Genomic DNA, 16356 nt, shown 5'->3' on the forward strand with positions numbered 1-16356 from the left:
AGGTGATAACAAAATAAAAAATAGAAAATAACTACTCACTATCTCACTCTACAACCATCCAGAAAAGAATCTTTTAAACAAAAGTTTAAAAGATTCACCTAAATGCAACTTTGGTGAAAATCACTTTGCTGCTTGGAATCACTGTTCAAGTCAGATTTGAAGTCACTGACTTTGTTGTTAATGAACTCTCTTGCTCAAGCTAAGTGTCGCATCACTGTTCACATAGAGCCTCCCATTCTGTTGACCACCATGGCTCCTTATTTCATAAAGAATATGTCAGTGACGAGAGACAAACAACTATTTGATTCCGTTTGAATTGTGCCATGAATGTTTGTCAAATTAACAAATACTTGTTCACATCAAGAAAGTTGCATTTAGTCGTAAAACTGTTGAAGTATAAGATCTTGGAGGTACGTAATTAGAAAGACTCCACACCTAAAAGCTGTGAAGGCGACGTCTGTGGCTGAAACTAAGAGGCCTGTGTGTTGTGTACTGGGATGGACTCCCACCAACAACGGGCCCTGCTAGTTTCTTAAAAAGAGTCGGTGGATGAAACTCAGAGAAGATAATGTTACATGTGTGCATGATATAGCTCAGTTAGCTGCTAGCTAGCAAGCCAAGGTCACGGATGTGCTGGTGATGTCATTGTGGAGATGGGAGGTGGAGTTCACTGATCGCTTTCACACTAAACTAAATGATACGACCACAAATCTATGACAAAGTGACTTTCTGCAACGTAACGTTAGCAGACAGCTGATATGTTGATGTCGTGCCTCCGGTATAAATGAGCCTTAAGCCTCTATATCGAACGTCTGCAGGCAGCCGACTTCAAAGCGCTTCAATAAACAACGTGGTTCATAGATGAAGTTTAAAAGAAGCATGTAACCCCTCTGTTTAACCGACCTGCCACAGTAACTAACTCTAAAAACAACTACTAACTAACTAACTGCCTGACGGTCTCTCTCTCACTCTGAGACGCTGCACATTTCATAATATAGTGACACAAATAATTTCAGGAAAAAAGTCAGTTTGCTATAAAATATCAGAACAACCTTAGTATTGTAGAACATTGTAAAATGTTCATAATTAAGTATACCAAAGCAAAAGACGTAGAGTATATAATTCCATAAAATGTTACCAAATAAAAAAAAAAATTGTAGGCCTTAAAAAAGTCCTAATGTTGTGAGAAATGGTGACGTATGCTTAAAAGTTTTTATAAAAATGTCAATATACAGTCATTAAAACAAATGGCATACAATATATCATAATATAAAATGTCATAAAACTTCAAACAAAATATCAGTAATGTAGGTCATAAAAAGCCATAAAAATGTAAAGTATAGTATGCCACACAAAGTATCATAGTAGAAGAATAGACGTTTGTCATATTTCATACACAAAAGAGGAACGAAAAACCGAGCAAAGCTCTCACCTTTGACACACCTTTGAGACAATTATGTAGTTGACAGGAGACGGATTACATTTCGCTCTCACTGAGCCTCCTGTTCTTGTGCCGTCTCCCACAGACCAGTGCCATGAAATAACACGACTCAGTGGGTTGGTTTTCACACCAGCTCCCCCTGAGCGGTAGACATATATGCAGTACATGTGTATGCTGCGTGAAAGTCACACCAGAATGCCAAACAACACTTCTCCAAAAAAAAAAAAAAAAAAAAAGAGTCATGAGGGTATAGGATTTATTGCAGGGCGGTTTTATTAGAATTAGTTTATGCTTGTGGCGTCCACTAGGTGTACCTAATAAACTGGAACTGGGTATGTGGGAATATTCATATTTTACATGGTCAAACTTTACTAATTGCTCTTAAATAAATAAAAATCATTGACAATGCTTGAATTATCACAGAATTGTAATCAAATTATTTTATTTTTCAAAAAAAAGACACATTCAAAAGCATCTTACACACATTTCTAGCGACAAACCCACACTGATAAGAAGCAGTAACCTTGTTCTGGTACCTTGTTTGCAACCGTGGATCCAATAAGTGAAAACCTTTCATTCAAATGAGTTGAATTCTTCCACGAGTACAGAAAGATGTACAGTCAGTGCTACGAGTCGTCTCCCTCTTTGCTGATCTGCACCACCGTCTTTCCACGAGCGTGACCTTTCTCCATCTTTTTAAAGGCCTGAGGAACCTGGGAAAAGCTGAACGTGTCCTCCACCACAGCCTGAATCTGGTAGAGAGCACATAGAGGTCAAACAGAGGTCAAACGAGCCCCATTCTAATCTATTGTGCATTACAATATCAGTGAGGGAAGCCGTTTTCAGACGACTCCTTCAATGATACAAATAGACAGATAGAGGGGCGTTATTAGCATAGAGAGTGATAATCCCAGTTTAAGTGCATATATATATATATATATATATATATATATATATATATATCTCAATGTAATCCATCACACCACAGTATCACCAATCCTTTGTTGAAGGCACAACTCCTTCAGCAGGAAGTAGCTCCAATGTAGCTCCAATTTTTTTTTTATGCTCTACCATAAAGTTAATTAAATTCCTCTCAATGGTGAAATGTGAGACATTAATCTAATCCACTCGGGAGAGGCGAGAACATTTTTTATTTTACTTATTGGTAATTTGGGTTAATTACATGTTTAAATCATGCTAATCAATAGGCATCTTTAGCTGCTTTGCTCCTAATATTCCCACTGAAAAAATGTGGAATCCGTGTTCAACAGCTGTTTGCTGTGCAAGCGTTTGGGTAATGGGACTGTAGGAGCACACAACAGAAGATCTAAACAACCAGGGGGATTAACGGTGCCGTGCCACGTGGGGACATTGCAGAGCAGCCTGTCTCTCAGTCTGGAGAAGCGAGCGTCGAGCCGCTGCTGTGTGACGGTCACAGCTATTTAATAAAGCCCAAGAAAAGGCATGAGACGGGGTCTGAAGCTGATGCTTCAAGCCAAAAGAGCCCAATGTATCCCCGGATGTGCACGTGGTGACACACTAACTGGTGTCAGTTCACTGCCAGCCCCTTAACAGTTAATACTTCTGGTACTGTACCTGTCCCGCATCCACCATTTCCCTTATTTCATCCAAGGCAGGACCGCTAGGCACAAAGAACCCCCAGCGGTAGTGAACTCCTTTGACGAGGTGCTGCAAGAAAACAGGAGGAGAGAAAAGGGGGGAAATGTCTGGTTGTGTGCATAGCAGACACTTCACTGTTGTTGGTTACAGTCTGAATGTCAGGATCTGGTATGAAGGAGTGGACCCAAATGCCGTTGCAACAATTCAAAGTAAATGAACACAGCGGACACACAATACAAAGACTGCACAATAAAACAGGACACAAAACTGTTGAACTGATCACGTTACAGTGAGACATCTAAAATATACTCATCCCAAACTTCTTCTTTTCACCACTTCTTTTACTCTCTTCCTACTTCTAAGCAGTAGTTACTTCTTGTTGTACAGGATACATTAATAATAGTAATAACTATCGGTCTCTAGCCCTAGCTAGTGTACTATAAGTCTCAGTGTCGTCATCATTAATCTTGCTTTTCCTTTGTAATAATGACATATAAAGGAGTAACTGAACGCGTCTCCTTCAGGGCTCATTCAGAAACGAGGACACTGTGACAACCAAGCCAGCTGTGTGTGTGTGTGTGTGTGTCAGGAGGTGAGAGTCCTGGTGGTGCACACTACTTCCTGTCTTTAAACCTACAAGTTACATCTCACATTCTTTTTATTACTTGTTTTTATTCTGCTGCGTCAGTCTAAATAATCGCTCACATATTGTTTAGGGGGTGTCGTGTGCGTGCTAATGAGACAATGCAGCTGTAAATTCACGCAGTCGTACTTTTTTTGATCAGCTGAGACCCATCACAAGTCTATTGAGGGAGTTCAGCTTCAAGCGGGGGAATGTGGGCCACGTGGCGCTTGTGAGGCGGCGTTAAGGCGCCGCACTACGGGGTTCAGGATCTGAAGCAGAGGAAGAAGGAAGTCTACACTTTCTTTACATGCTGGAAAGGATGCGAGTACATTTAGTGGCCAGTGAAATGAGAGTATAATGGAAGAAAAACATGCAGCTGCTACTAAGGTTTTAATCCTACAGTTAAACTCCTCCTGGGTTTAGCAGAGTCACTGAATTCTTCGTTTGGCAAGAAAAAGGCAAGTTTCTCTGGGGCTGTCCCGGCCGTTACAATCCTCCATCCACGCTCTTTTTCTTAAGTTTCCAGTTCATGAGTAATAAAAGAAAGGTTCAGGGGCTCTGTGAGGTTGTACTTTGGTATAGTGGCAAAACACAACCCATATTATCACCTCATAACGTTGTTATGGGGCACATGTTAGCTAATATTAGTTAACTCCAATATTCTCATTCCGTCCGATCTTTCAACCCACCGGCTATCGGTCTGATCACGATTTAGCCTCAGGGGGCAACAAACAATATTTTGGGCGTTCCGGTCTTGCCTTCGGATATCCAAGCCAAGACTTCCTCCTCTGTGAAGAAGTCTTGGCTTGGACTGTTTAACGTTGGAGTGGAGCACGATCAGGCCGTTTCCAAAGAAGCCGGTTTACGAGCTAATTTTAAACCAATTAAAAAGCTAAATAACTTCAGACCATAGCTGGTGGGTTCTGGGATTGCATTTCGGCTAACGCGTTCCACCTCTTTTGCTGTCCATGAGGACGGTTTACCTGCATGCACCCAAAGCCCGCTCAAACATGATTGGTTAATACTACTCGGACTACGAAACCAGAGCGCTGCTTTGGTCTCCAGCAGCTCCTGAGAAATCCTCCATACCATGTTCCCCCGCTAGACATTAGCTTTGTCCGTCTGCCGTCTTTTTCCTCTCTTAAAAAAAAACAACTAAAACCACGATCCCGTTTCCATTACCCGTGTCACTGTGGCTAGAATTCAGATTTGGGAGTCCAGAATATGGGCCAGCCAAATATTATGAGTTCCCCACGCGTTACTCCGCCTCACGTCCAGTTTTAGGTAGAAATGTGTCAAGGCACAGTCTCCTTGTTACTTAACGGAATGGAAGTAAGTTGCATCGTGCTCTAATCTCTTATCATATTATTATAACATATCCCTGGATCACCTCAACTAATAAATAAGGGACTCAAATTTGGCCTTCAGCTGTAACCAATGTTTGAACCAAGAAGGGCGTAGAGGTGTTCAGACTCTACGAACAAAGGCGACACGACTCAAGTCAGTTTATACTGTGGATTGTGTGGTTAGGACTTCAGTGGAAAGACGTAGTGATGATAATGCACGGATGTGACACACACACACACACACACCAGCCACAAGTGCACTGCATGCAAGCTTGGATGTGCATGATGCTCACCGCAGCGTGCACACTGACAGGATACCACCGAATGCACTGAGCTCTGGGGGTGGGATGGGAGTTAAACGTGTCCTATTCTAAATGCGTCCCAACCATAACACACCATTAATGTTCTGCAAAAGCATTAATGAAGTCAGAGGTCATCACACTGGCGACGGAGACTGAGAAGCACTGTAGCCATGGTGACTGGAACGATATCGCAAAGCCTGTGGTATTGATGGGCGGATCCTTCTTGAAGGGAAACAGTTTTTTTTAGATCAGACCACTACATTGTGTGATTCTCTAATCACGACTGCTCTTTGCATTTTCTAGTTTTGTTAATACTAATCAAATCAAATTTGTAAAAGGAAGCAAAGGCATTATCTATTCTCAGACTTACAGTACACGGCCAAAAGTATGTGGACGCCACTGTTCTGTTCGCCAGTGAGTGTTTGGTCGAGGCCCCTTCGTGCCAGTGAAAGGAAATCGTAATGCTATAGCAAACAAACATATTTTAGGCTACTTCCAACTTTGTGGCAATAGTCTGGAGAAGGCCCCTTCCCGTCTCAACTTTTTTTTTAATTAGTCCCACAGTGGGGAAATTTGTTTTCTCCATTTTAACCCATACTTAGTAGTTCAGGAGCAGTAGGCAGCCGTGAAGCAACCGGGGTGCAACTGGCGGATCAGTATCTTGCTCAAGGACACTTCGACATGTGAACTTGGGGATCGAGCCGGCTACCTTGTGGTTTCAGAACGACCACTAAACCCTGAACTCATCCAACACCTCTGGGGTGAACTGGACCCAGCTAAGCACAACCAAATCCATTAAGCCAGGTTTCAAATCTTGTGGAACGCCTTCTTCAAGAAACGGAGGCTGTTACAGCCGCAGATTAATGCTGATGGTTGTGAAATGAGGTGTTCAGTAATTACATATGGGTGTTATCTGCTCTCACCACAGGCATTTGGCCATGCAGTGTACGTAAACGCAGCCCAACCGAACCATCCGATGATGTGATGTTTTTGCAGGGTCATTTTTTTAGACTGAGACTGGCGATAGAATACAAAAGGTATTTTCCTGGAAAAAAAAAATCCAACCAGGACATCTCTGCTGAATTAAATGTAAATACTCCTACGACACCTACGAGCAGCAATGTGTAGCATTCATGCATCATTGCGTAATGCACAATGCAATCAACAGGGCGCATTTGGATCAATACCCATCACAACTGAGCCTTCATGAAGCAGTGGCTGAGCGAATGGATGGAGGAGGATGTGACGTCCGCTTGTTTGAGCTGGACAGAGCGGTCGGACCTCAACGTGGAAACGGAGGTGTAAATGTGATCCGGTCAAATCATACCTGGATACGAGACGCAGGTCAGTGTTATTCCATCACGATTACCTTGAGGGCTTTGCTGGCCACCGTGGCGGCATTCTGCATCATGCCGTCAGCAATGCCCAGCCTGTCGGTGTTCTGGAGGAACGGTGTGACGAGGGTGACAAACTTGGCGCCACACCAAGGCTTAAGCAGATTCAGCGCCCAGCGCTCCGTGTCACCCCCAACGTTATCCAGGATCAGGTCGAATCTTGAGGGGGAGAAGGGCTCGGTTCGTGAAAACAAGAGGCACAAGCAAAAATACTTGGAGGTGAGGTAATAAAAAGGTGATTGGGAGGGAGATTGAGTCTGAGTGCGATTAAGTTAGTTAGAAAATTGAAGAGTTGAACTAATGAGTTGCCACACACACACACACACACACACACACACACACACACACACACACACACACACACACACGATCCTCTCACTTCTCCAGCGCACCGAGCGGCTCCTCGACCGGCCCGGCGGTGTAGTCCACCACGTGATCTGCCCCCAGGCCCCTCACAAACCGCTCTGCATTCTGGGAGCAGGTGACGGTCACGTGGGCTCCCCAAGCCTTCAGCATCTGGACGCAAATGAGAGTATCAGCTGTTTCGTTGTCGCATCATTTGACGTCCGAGTACGAAACAAGGACACGTCGCCCGATGGTTTGAGAAGCACACAGAATGTATAAATGATGAGGCCAAGGGGCACGTCTGTGTAACGGGGGCTACAGTAGTCAGGGCACCAGGCAAAGTGTGTGTGGCAGTCTGACACCCGGCGGGCCAAAGAGACTGCATTACACCAATGTGTATTTCATGATCCGTGTATGATGATATGTTTGTTTCTAACGTGGCTCTTCTGGGTTTGATCATCCTCCCCTTCATCCCTCACCTGTATAGCAAACGTTCCCACTCCCCCGGACCCACCGAGGATCAAAATCCTGCAGGAAAGAGAGAGGATGAGCATGATTATGAATGTGTCGCCGACGTTTTCTTCACCATTGTTGCACAGACTCTGTGTGTGTGTGTGTGTGTGTGTGTATCCCCTCACCGCTTCTTGGCACAGTTGTCCTTACTGAGCCCACCGGTGTTGACCAGAGCCGACCAGGCCGTGGCCGCCACATAGGGAACGGCTGCTGCCTCTACGTGGCTCAGTGACTTTGGTTTGTGGGATACCTGAGCACAACACACATCAAGAAATCAGTGTTGGGACTTTTTAAATGTAGCAGGCTACAAATTACTAGTCACCCTTTAAAAAATGGCCTAAATACTATTACAGTATGAATTACTTCCTCAAAGTACTTCCATAACAAATGTGTCAGACTTAAACTTCATGTTCTATCGTCACAGGTCCATAAATAAAATGTGACACCAAAGTGGATGAACAAATAAGGAAACTCAAAACACAGAAGTTATTATGATGTCATAATAAACGTCCACAGAGGAAGAGGCAAACCTCAACAACAAAGTCGGCGAACAATACCTCGTTGGCACTCAGCACCACGAATTCAGCCAAGCTGCCCTGCTTCCACGGTGGGATGGCCGCCCACACCTGGAGGAGACACTCATCAACCACAGACCCAAACAGCTGCGTGTCCACATTGCTACAGTGAGCTCACAATCGTTTAGTCCGTGGGAAGTGATGGATCAAATCAAAAGTAGAACACGTGCAATGTCACACAATGAGTCACTATCTTTAGTGCTGGTGTGCGTGGTGGTGACCAAAAAGCAGAATATCACCTCAAGAAAAAGACTAATAGAGGAATTATGAGGTGTTTGAGAGGCAGTTGAGGATGAACTAAACTAACAAGAGCTAAAATCATTCAAAATAGAAATAAATGGGATGTAATAATATTTATATTTATAATATAAGCTGCATGATGTATTACCAACATGCAGTTAGTCTCCTTATCAATTAATCCCCCAACTCATTTCTAAATTAATCAAGCAATCGTTTGTTAAATTTTCTAATGAAAACAGGGAGATATTATTACATTCAAATGTGGTTATTTATTTTATTGCACACTCACAACAAACCACAGACAAAAATATCTCCACACTGCCTCACTTCTGTTCAATGTAACGCGTGTCTCACTACATGCATGTGAGGTCATGTCTGTCCATGTTAAACCACGTGTTGCCACCAATATAGATTCAAACCATTCAATAATGTAATTTCTGCTTGTAAAATGGATAAAGATTTATTATTTTTTATTTCATTGAATTAATTTCCTCAATCCGCCTGTTGCCGTTTGCGTCGTTTACCTCATCCCTCTCTCTGAAGTGCTTCACGTCCAGGCCGCACTCCATGATGACCCCGGACGCGTCCCTCCCCAGGATGAGGGGGAACTCGCTGCCGGACTGCTTGATGTTCAGAGGGTCTCTCTTCATCGACAGGCTCGCGGCCCCGTAGCCATCTGGCGGGGAGAGAGCCTCAGATTGCATATCATGTGGGTGGGAGACACCAAAGTCATTCACGGATCAAGTCCCTGCAACTAATGATCATTCAATCTGCCAATACTTTTTCTCAAATCATCTGTAATTATTTGATCTTGTGAATGTTAGGAAATAAAAAGGGAAAAATACACAGCTATACTCCTCAAGTTCAAGGTGTTTTAGTCACAGTGTAAGAGAGGATCTAATGCAGTCTCTAAACTGGAGAAAGTCAATCTGGTCAAAAGGGTTTTGAGGAGGCAGGAAGTGGGTTCATGCAGTCCACCAAAGAGAACTGGCACTATATCTGTGACTTTAACTACACAGGGGCCTGCGGAGAAACCTGAGGAATCAGTACAACTGCATTAACACCACATTGAACACTGTATTCCGCAGGTTACATCTGATGCCACTGTCAACATGCACACGGGCTCGTCACTCACCTCTCATGCTGACGTCAAGCGGGTTAAGTCCCGCTGAATGCACTCGGACAATGACCTCATTGGGGTAGTTGATGACGGGGAAACTGGCATTTCTGGTGAACCGCAACGCATCATTGCTTCCATATTTGTCAATGACCCAGGCGGGCATTACAGTCATGCTGCGTTTGGTAGTACTGAACAGTCTATTCTGACGCCCATGGCAGCAAACAGCTGTGTTCACACGTGGTACTTTACTGTGGCGAAACAAGCGCCCGCTGCACACCAAGTGTCTCAAATGACTCATCTTGATTTATACTCAAATACTGTCGGGTAAACTCGTGGAACTGTAAATTAGCAGTCCTGCATTACGGTACATAACAGTCAATGGAAGTTCTCTATAAGCCACGAACTACATTCTGTCAACATGTTTTGTTTCTTACGTAAATAGTCTAACATGCCGTTTCCATAAAGGCTGTAAATCCAATGTTTATGGTCATTCAAATCAGCGTCCTCTGGCCCGTTTCCGCGACCGATGTATTTTATTTTAATAGCCCCGCCCCCTCAGTCTTCCCACCAATCAGAGCGCGGGTTCCTCAGCGGTCGCCCAATCACGAAAGGCGCTGTTCGACGTTGATTATAGAAACAAACATGGCGGCCCGCTGGTGCCGCACACCCTGCAAAGGTTGTTGTTAATTTGAGAGGTTGTCACAGAATTACTTTAAATATGCTCGGCCTGACGATAAGGGAGGTTAGTACGAATGTTTGCGTGTTTGAGTGCAGTCATCCCGCGTGTCGGACGTGTTTGTGCTGTCAATTCATAACTATCTTAGGTGAAAAATATCGATTTCTGATACTTTCGCTCCCTAACCGGCATTAGCTATAACATATTGTCTGGTGACAGTTTTAACACCTTATATCTGGTAGTTGCACTGTCTGCATAACGAGATGCATTGTATTACATAGTTGTATGTATGTCATATAGCTAGGATAGTATATAACGTTAGCTAACGTTAACGTCACTGCTCAGCTACGTTGCTTTATAAAGCTTCTATCGAAATATGCTCGTGCACATATATGCTCGTGCACTTAAGTTGTCCCTTTTAAATAAAGAAAAAAGAATGCTGTTTTTTTTTTTACTTAAAAGTAGCAGTAGGTTTATTTAGGCTTAGTACAAAGTACGATCAGATAAATGTAATGGCAGAATGACCCCATAAATTTATGACTCATATTATTGGAATATGACGGATGATTATATAAACTCAGATAGAATACCTCAGAACTCCAGATATAAGATTGTTTTTAAGGAATGCTTTTCCAACTACTTTTCCTACTATAACAACTAAGTCAAATTGTCTATTGAGTAACTGAATAACTGAGAACCCCCATCACCATACACACACACACACACACACACACACACACACACACACACACACACACACACACACACACTGGTATCACATTGTCCTCCAGGTGTCTGCGGCGCTCAGGGAGGGAAGAATCTCTCCGACGGAGCTTTGCAGGAAGTGTCTGAACCGCATCAAGAGGACGCGGCATCTTAACGCTTACATCGCTGTCACGGAGGAGCTGGCCCTGAAGCAGGCTGGAGAAGCAGAAGCCAGGCTGCTGCGAGGTCTGGACGAGTGAGCCTGTATTCCCACACATTCTGGGCTCCAGAGTCGTGGGTGTTACTGATCTCCTTTTTGGTCTTCAGGCGCCCCCAAAGGTCCTCTGGATGGAATCCCCTTTGCAGTAAAGGACAACTTCTGCACAGAAAATATCAAGACCACATGTGCTTCCAGGATGCTTAAAGGTCCGCTTGAACCTCGGTGAAAGGTACCGTGTCTTCTATGTTCCAATGATAACCTCCCGTTTCTTGTGCTACAGACTACACCCCACCCTACAATGCTACAGTGGTGCAGAAGCTTTTAGACCAAGGGGCTGTCCTCATGGGGAAGACCAACATGGATGAGTTTGCTATGGGGTAAGGCCATCGTTATCCTTGTCAGGAGGCTTTTTTTGTTTGTTTTTTAAATATTAGATTATCGTCTTAATTATGTATGCGTCTCTCAGTGCGGGGAGTACCGACGGGGCTTTTGGCCCGGTGAGAAACCCTTGGAGCTACGCTGCTCCCTACAGAGAGAGGACGGGGGCAGCGCCCGACTCCGACTGGGTCGTCACTGGAGGAAGTTCAGGAGGAAGTGCTGCCGCTGTGGCCTCGCTCAGCAGCTACCTGTGAGGGGAACACATTCACTGGAAAGAAGAAAAAAACCTTCAAAATGGCGTTCACAAATCATAAAGTACTGTTGTGATAATTACTTGGCAGGGCTTTGGGTTCAGACACAGGTGGATCGACCCGTAACCCCGGAGCACTGTGTGGTGTTGTGGCGCTGAAGCCCACTTACGGTCTGCTGTCCAGACATGGTCTCATCCCGCTGGTCAACTCCATGGACGTCCCCGGCATTATGACCCGCAGTGTCAGCGATGCAGCCATAGTGTTAGGTAGGAAACCCTCCATGACCTCTCACTGGGCGAATGTTGAGCCTCATCTTGATTACGGTCATTCTACATATCCAGCTCTTTCTTTGAATTCAGTGGTACCTATCTGGTTCAATAGAGGAAAAGATAGTCTAGATGTTGGTGCCAAGTAATGCACAGTAAATGTCCTTTATTCTTGAGGGTCAGATACATGAGAAGTTAGGTGTTGATCACATATTTCCATACCCAGCAGCCATGCCGTTCGGGTTCTGGTACCTTTCTTCATTGTTCACTGTGAGTTAATTATTAAAGTAAAAAAATTATCGTCTTTCCGCTGACATCACTTCAAGTTTATATATATGCAGAGTTTTACGAGTTGGTAGAGATGATGTTTGAAGCAAACACACAGGCGGCACAATTCTCGACCTGCCATGTAAACAATGCACAATATAAAATGTTTTAAAGAAACATCTACGTAAGGGAGAGAATATGTGACATTCTCAATCAGTGTTGCAGTTCCACATTGTTGTGCATTGTTGTACGATGGAGCTAACCGCGGTTGTGCTGTGTCACACAGGTATCCTCCAAGGCCAGGATACGAGAGACTCGACAACAACGGCTGCTCCCTCATCGCTGACAGAGCTACCTGAAAACTTTGATGTCAAGAACATCTGTGTGGGCATCCCTCAGGTGAGTTTAGCTTTTCTGTTTTATCTCAGCACCTCCGTTTGGTTCTGAAATATACAAATCTTTTTTTAAATGTAAGCTGTTAGTATTTTAAGTTTCGTTTTAAATATGAAAGGCATGAAGATTACTGCAATCCTTAAGCTATCAGACACAAAACTTATGATGCCGAACAGATGTATGTATGTATATATATATATATATATATATATATATATATATATATATATATATATATATATATAACACACACACACACTCTTTGATTCCCTTGTCTTTCCTGTGGCTTAATGTGTGTCAGGAGTACCACGCCCCGGGGCTGTCTGAGGAGACTCTAGCACAGTGGAGTCGTGTTGCCGACATGTTTGAGAGGGCGGGGGCGCAGGTGAGGCGGGTATCCCTCCCCCACACCCAGCACTCCATTGTGTGCTACCACGTCCTGTGCCACGCGGAGGTGGCGTCTAACATGGCCCGCTTTGACGGCCTAGAATACGGTACGAAACCAGTGCACAACGCGTTAAGGGTGAATCGTGAAGCATTTCACACGTAGGGTGCTATGTCGCACGTTAGATCACACATTTTTTTAATTTATTTTTACAGTAGAAAATCAGAAAAAAGCAAACGCCACTGATTCCTGTCTCTCTTCTGTCAGGCCATCGTAGCGAGGTGGACAGCTCAACGGAGGCCATGTACGCATCGAGCCGACACGAGGGCTTCAACGATGTAGTGCGTGGGAGGATACTGTCTGGGAACTACTTCCTGCTCAAACAGTAAGGCGACGGATGGAAGCTGCTTTGCACCCTTCCGGGAGAGCTGTACCTTTTTTTTTTTTTTTTTTTTTTTCAACACAAAGCATTAACTGTCTTCATCCCCGCTCTCGTTTTTCCAAAGGAACTACGAGCACTACTTTGTGAAGGCCCAGAAAGTGCGCCGGCTGATCGCAGATGATTTCAAGCACGTGTTCGGCTCGGGTGTCGACGTGCTGCTGACGCCCACCACCCTGGCTGATGCGGCCCGTTACTCCGACTTCGCACAGGAAGACAACCGGACGCGCAGCGCGCAGGAAGACGTCTTCACCCAGCCTGTCAACATGGCAGGTACAGAGAGCAGAGAAAAGAACTCTTCATGCGTGGCATAGGAAGTGTGGGAGGATTCAGGAACTTATTCTGCATGAATGCATGCACACGCATTAAATACACCTACACACCAAAAAATGTTCACGCACAATTTCTTCAGTTTAGTCAGTGGTTCTTATTTTGCGTCCTATAGAAAAGGCTCATTGTATCACAAATGCTCTACTGAAATTAAATGAGGAAATGAGTATTTCACTTCTCTTTTTTGCTTTGTTATACTCTGACGGTAAAGGTAATCATAACCTGGTCAACACATAATCATCATTACAGCTCAGACAGAAGTGTACTGTGTTTACATTCAGTGCAGCTTCTTCCGCCTGATATCACTCTTCAAACAAACCTCTAACTCACCTTGAGCTCCTAATCATTACCTTTTTCCCTTGAACTTTCCTTCAACTCCCGTTTTTTTTTTTTTTACTTCGCCCCCAGGTCTGCCCGCCATTTCTTTGCCAACTGCTTTATCAAGCCGGGGCCTTCCCATTGGGTTACAGCTCATAGGCCCCGCCCTGCAGGACAAGAAGCTGCTCGGCGTCGCCCGATGGATCGAGCAGAGGGTCGGGTTCCCCTCCATTAGCGACTGTGGAGACGAGAGTGGGACCGAGGCGGGAGCGGCCAAAAGAGAGCGGACTTCAGCTACATGAGGAGACCTGTGGACACAAGAGAACCCACTGTCGACAGAGAAAAAAGTGAAACTGTGGTGGACATTCTTGGCTTGTCCAATGCCTTTGCAGCACACTTTTCTTTTTTTCTTTTTTTTCAGCCGTCAGTCCAGTTCTCCTTGATGGAATGCAAATAATTACAACAAGACTCGCTGCTCAACATCATGTATCATAATTGAAGTGCAGGGACATTGTGTTTAATCTGTGACCTGCTGCCGTGTTTTGTCTCAAACCGGTGCTATTAAACACATGCAAGACGGGCCATTTATTGATAGTGAGTTTTATTATTCGTCAGTGTCCATGTGCAATTATTTGTCTTTATCGTTGTGTTGACATGGACCTCAGAGGATGAAGCTGAGACACATTTGAGGTTTTTGGTGAAATTGAAATGTGTCCAATACTTAGTTTTATGACCAAATACCTGCTAAACTAATAACATTCCCATTAGCCTTAGCTGTTCTGTGTTTAGTGCTAATTACACCTGCTTACACGTCAGCATGCTGCTGACATGGGTGTGTACTTTAGCATTCAATTCTAAAAAAGTACATTTGTACATCAGGTCATAGCAAATGAAGACACCGCCGTATACAATTCCTTAAGAGTTAGGTAACGACTCAGCATGACCAAGCACCAGCAAACTCCTTTGGCTCCAGCGGATACTTTCCCTAAAATACTTACTGTCCCCATTAAACTGTTAGAATCAGCTCAAGCAAAACAATCCAGTCAGCCAATTACAGTCCTGGAAACTGACCTAAACTAAGATGCTACGCTGAGGACTCCAGCTCCGCATAACCCTGATCCTTAACTCTGCAGCCTGGAATTTGGGCCTGTTACAGTCCGGATTAATCCTGATGCTGTTATTCAACTGAGTTTTTTTTCACAAGTGCACATGCTAGAAAATAGATTTCCACACATATGATCACTAATTTTTCTAAACTTTTACATGAATACTCTTGTTTTTTAAATGTGAATCAACAAAGTCCTTTGCATGTTCATAATTGCTGAACCTTTGATGTCTGGTGCTTTGTTTTTCAGTTGAAGTTCCCGTGCTTTGCTCACGTAACCTTCACTGAAAAACTCACAAAGGATTCTCTGATCATCATATTTCCATGTTCACTCCTGTGACCCGATAACTTCTTCCTCTTTTTTCCTTCCTTAATTTAATTTATTTAAAATTTATTGAAATGTGTGCGCTGCAGGTAAATGCCAGATGACATCCACTTCACTCGGCTTTATCTTAAATAAGGTGCTGGAAGTATAAATGACGCTCAAACTGGTACAATCGATACCCACACACTTCAATCTGTGAAGAGAACCCTTTATCTCTAGCTTTCGGTCTAAAGGTCCTTCATCAGAGCGCTCAGGGTCCAGCTGGAGTGGCAGAAACAACCAAATCACACCACACGTGTGCACTGCAAAAAATATTCTTTACTTTTTCAAGAACAATATTTTTAGCAGTGCATACGTGGGGTGGGGTTTGCTATCACTTGTTTTAAGATGAATACCATAGAGAATCAGTGGGACGGGTCCCTGTTTCACCTTCTCCCCTAGTTTTGTTATAGTGCCCATCGAATGCCCAAATCCGGTTTCTACAATTAGCATGCAGCTAGCAGACTTGCTAAATTTAGCACAAAACCTGTTTCGCCAGGAGCCAAAAGGAGGACAACTCAAAGCATCTATTTGGGACTTCAGCCAGCCACGGCAGGCCACATTAAGACAATTAGGAATAGGCTTAAGAGGCTGGTTAGAGCTGGTGCCCATGTTTCTGCAGGGAGTTAGACATTTTTAGGGACAACTCTTTTTCACATATTTCAAATTTGTGCAGAGCCAGGCAGTTGCCCCCTTGCTTGCAGGCTTTATGCTAAGCTGGGCTAATCACGAATCGCT

The 16356-nt window shown here is 44.0% G+C and overlaps 2 protein-coding genes across 2 annotated transcripts; one reads left to right on the forward strand and one right to left on the reverse strand.

Annotated features, from left to right (window-relative positions):
* Positions 1–1778: 1778 nt before the first annotated feature.
* rtn4ip1 (reticulon 4 interacting protein 1) lies at positions 1779–9051 on the reverse strand (the record flags this gene model as incomplete). Its single annotated transcript, XM_079231350.1, has 8 exons — positions 1779–2193; positions 3038–3130; positions 6704–6887; positions 7108–7244; positions 7553–7601; positions 7712–7836; positions 8144–8212; positions 8926–9051. The coding sequence occupies 8 exons, from the start codon at positions 9049–9051 to the stop codon at positions 2068–2070; spliced, it is 909 nt and encodes a 302-aa protein (XP_079087476.1). The 3' UTR covers positions 1779–2067.
* A 1127-nt stretch (positions 9052–10178) lies between these two features.
* qrsl1 (glutaminyl-tRNA amidotransferase subunit QRSL1) lies at positions 10179–14698 on the forward strand. Its single transcript, XM_079216995.1, has 11 exons — positions 10179–10263; positions 10989–11148; positions 11230–11328; positions 11403–11499; positions 11589–11750; positions 11842–12017; positions 12571–12683; positions 12979–13171; positions 13330–13447; positions 13569–13774; positions 14240–14698. Exons 1-11 carry the CDS (start codon positions 10240–10242, stop codon positions 14449–14451), a joined length of 1560 nt encoding a protein of 519 aa, XP_079073121.1. The 5' UTR covers positions 10179–10239; the 3' UTR covers positions 14452–14698.
* Positions 14699–16356: the final 1658 nt, after the last annotated feature.

This window comes from Taurulus bubalis (assembly GCF_910589615.1).
Source record: "Taurulus bubalis genome assembly, chromosome: 1".
Classification (NCBI taxonomy): Eukaryota; Metazoa; Chordata; class Actinopteri; order Perciformes; family Cottidae; genus Taurulus; species Taurulus bubalis.

What these genes read in the sequence shown, in the direction of transcription:
- qrsl1 (XM_079216995.1), top strand. Translation starts at nt 10,240, where the DNA reads ATGCTCGGCCTGACGATAAGGGAG. An exon ending in GCCTCGCTCAGCAGCTACCT is followed by an intron (nt 11,751 to 11,841) that starts GTGAGGGGAACA and finishes ATTACTTGGCAG; the next exon opens with GGCTTTGGGTTCAGACACAG. An exon ending in CTTTGACGGCCTAGAATACG is followed by an intron (nt 13,172 to 13,329) that starts GTACGAAACCAG and finishes CTCTTCTGTCAG; the next exon opens with GCCATCGTAGCGAGGTGGAC.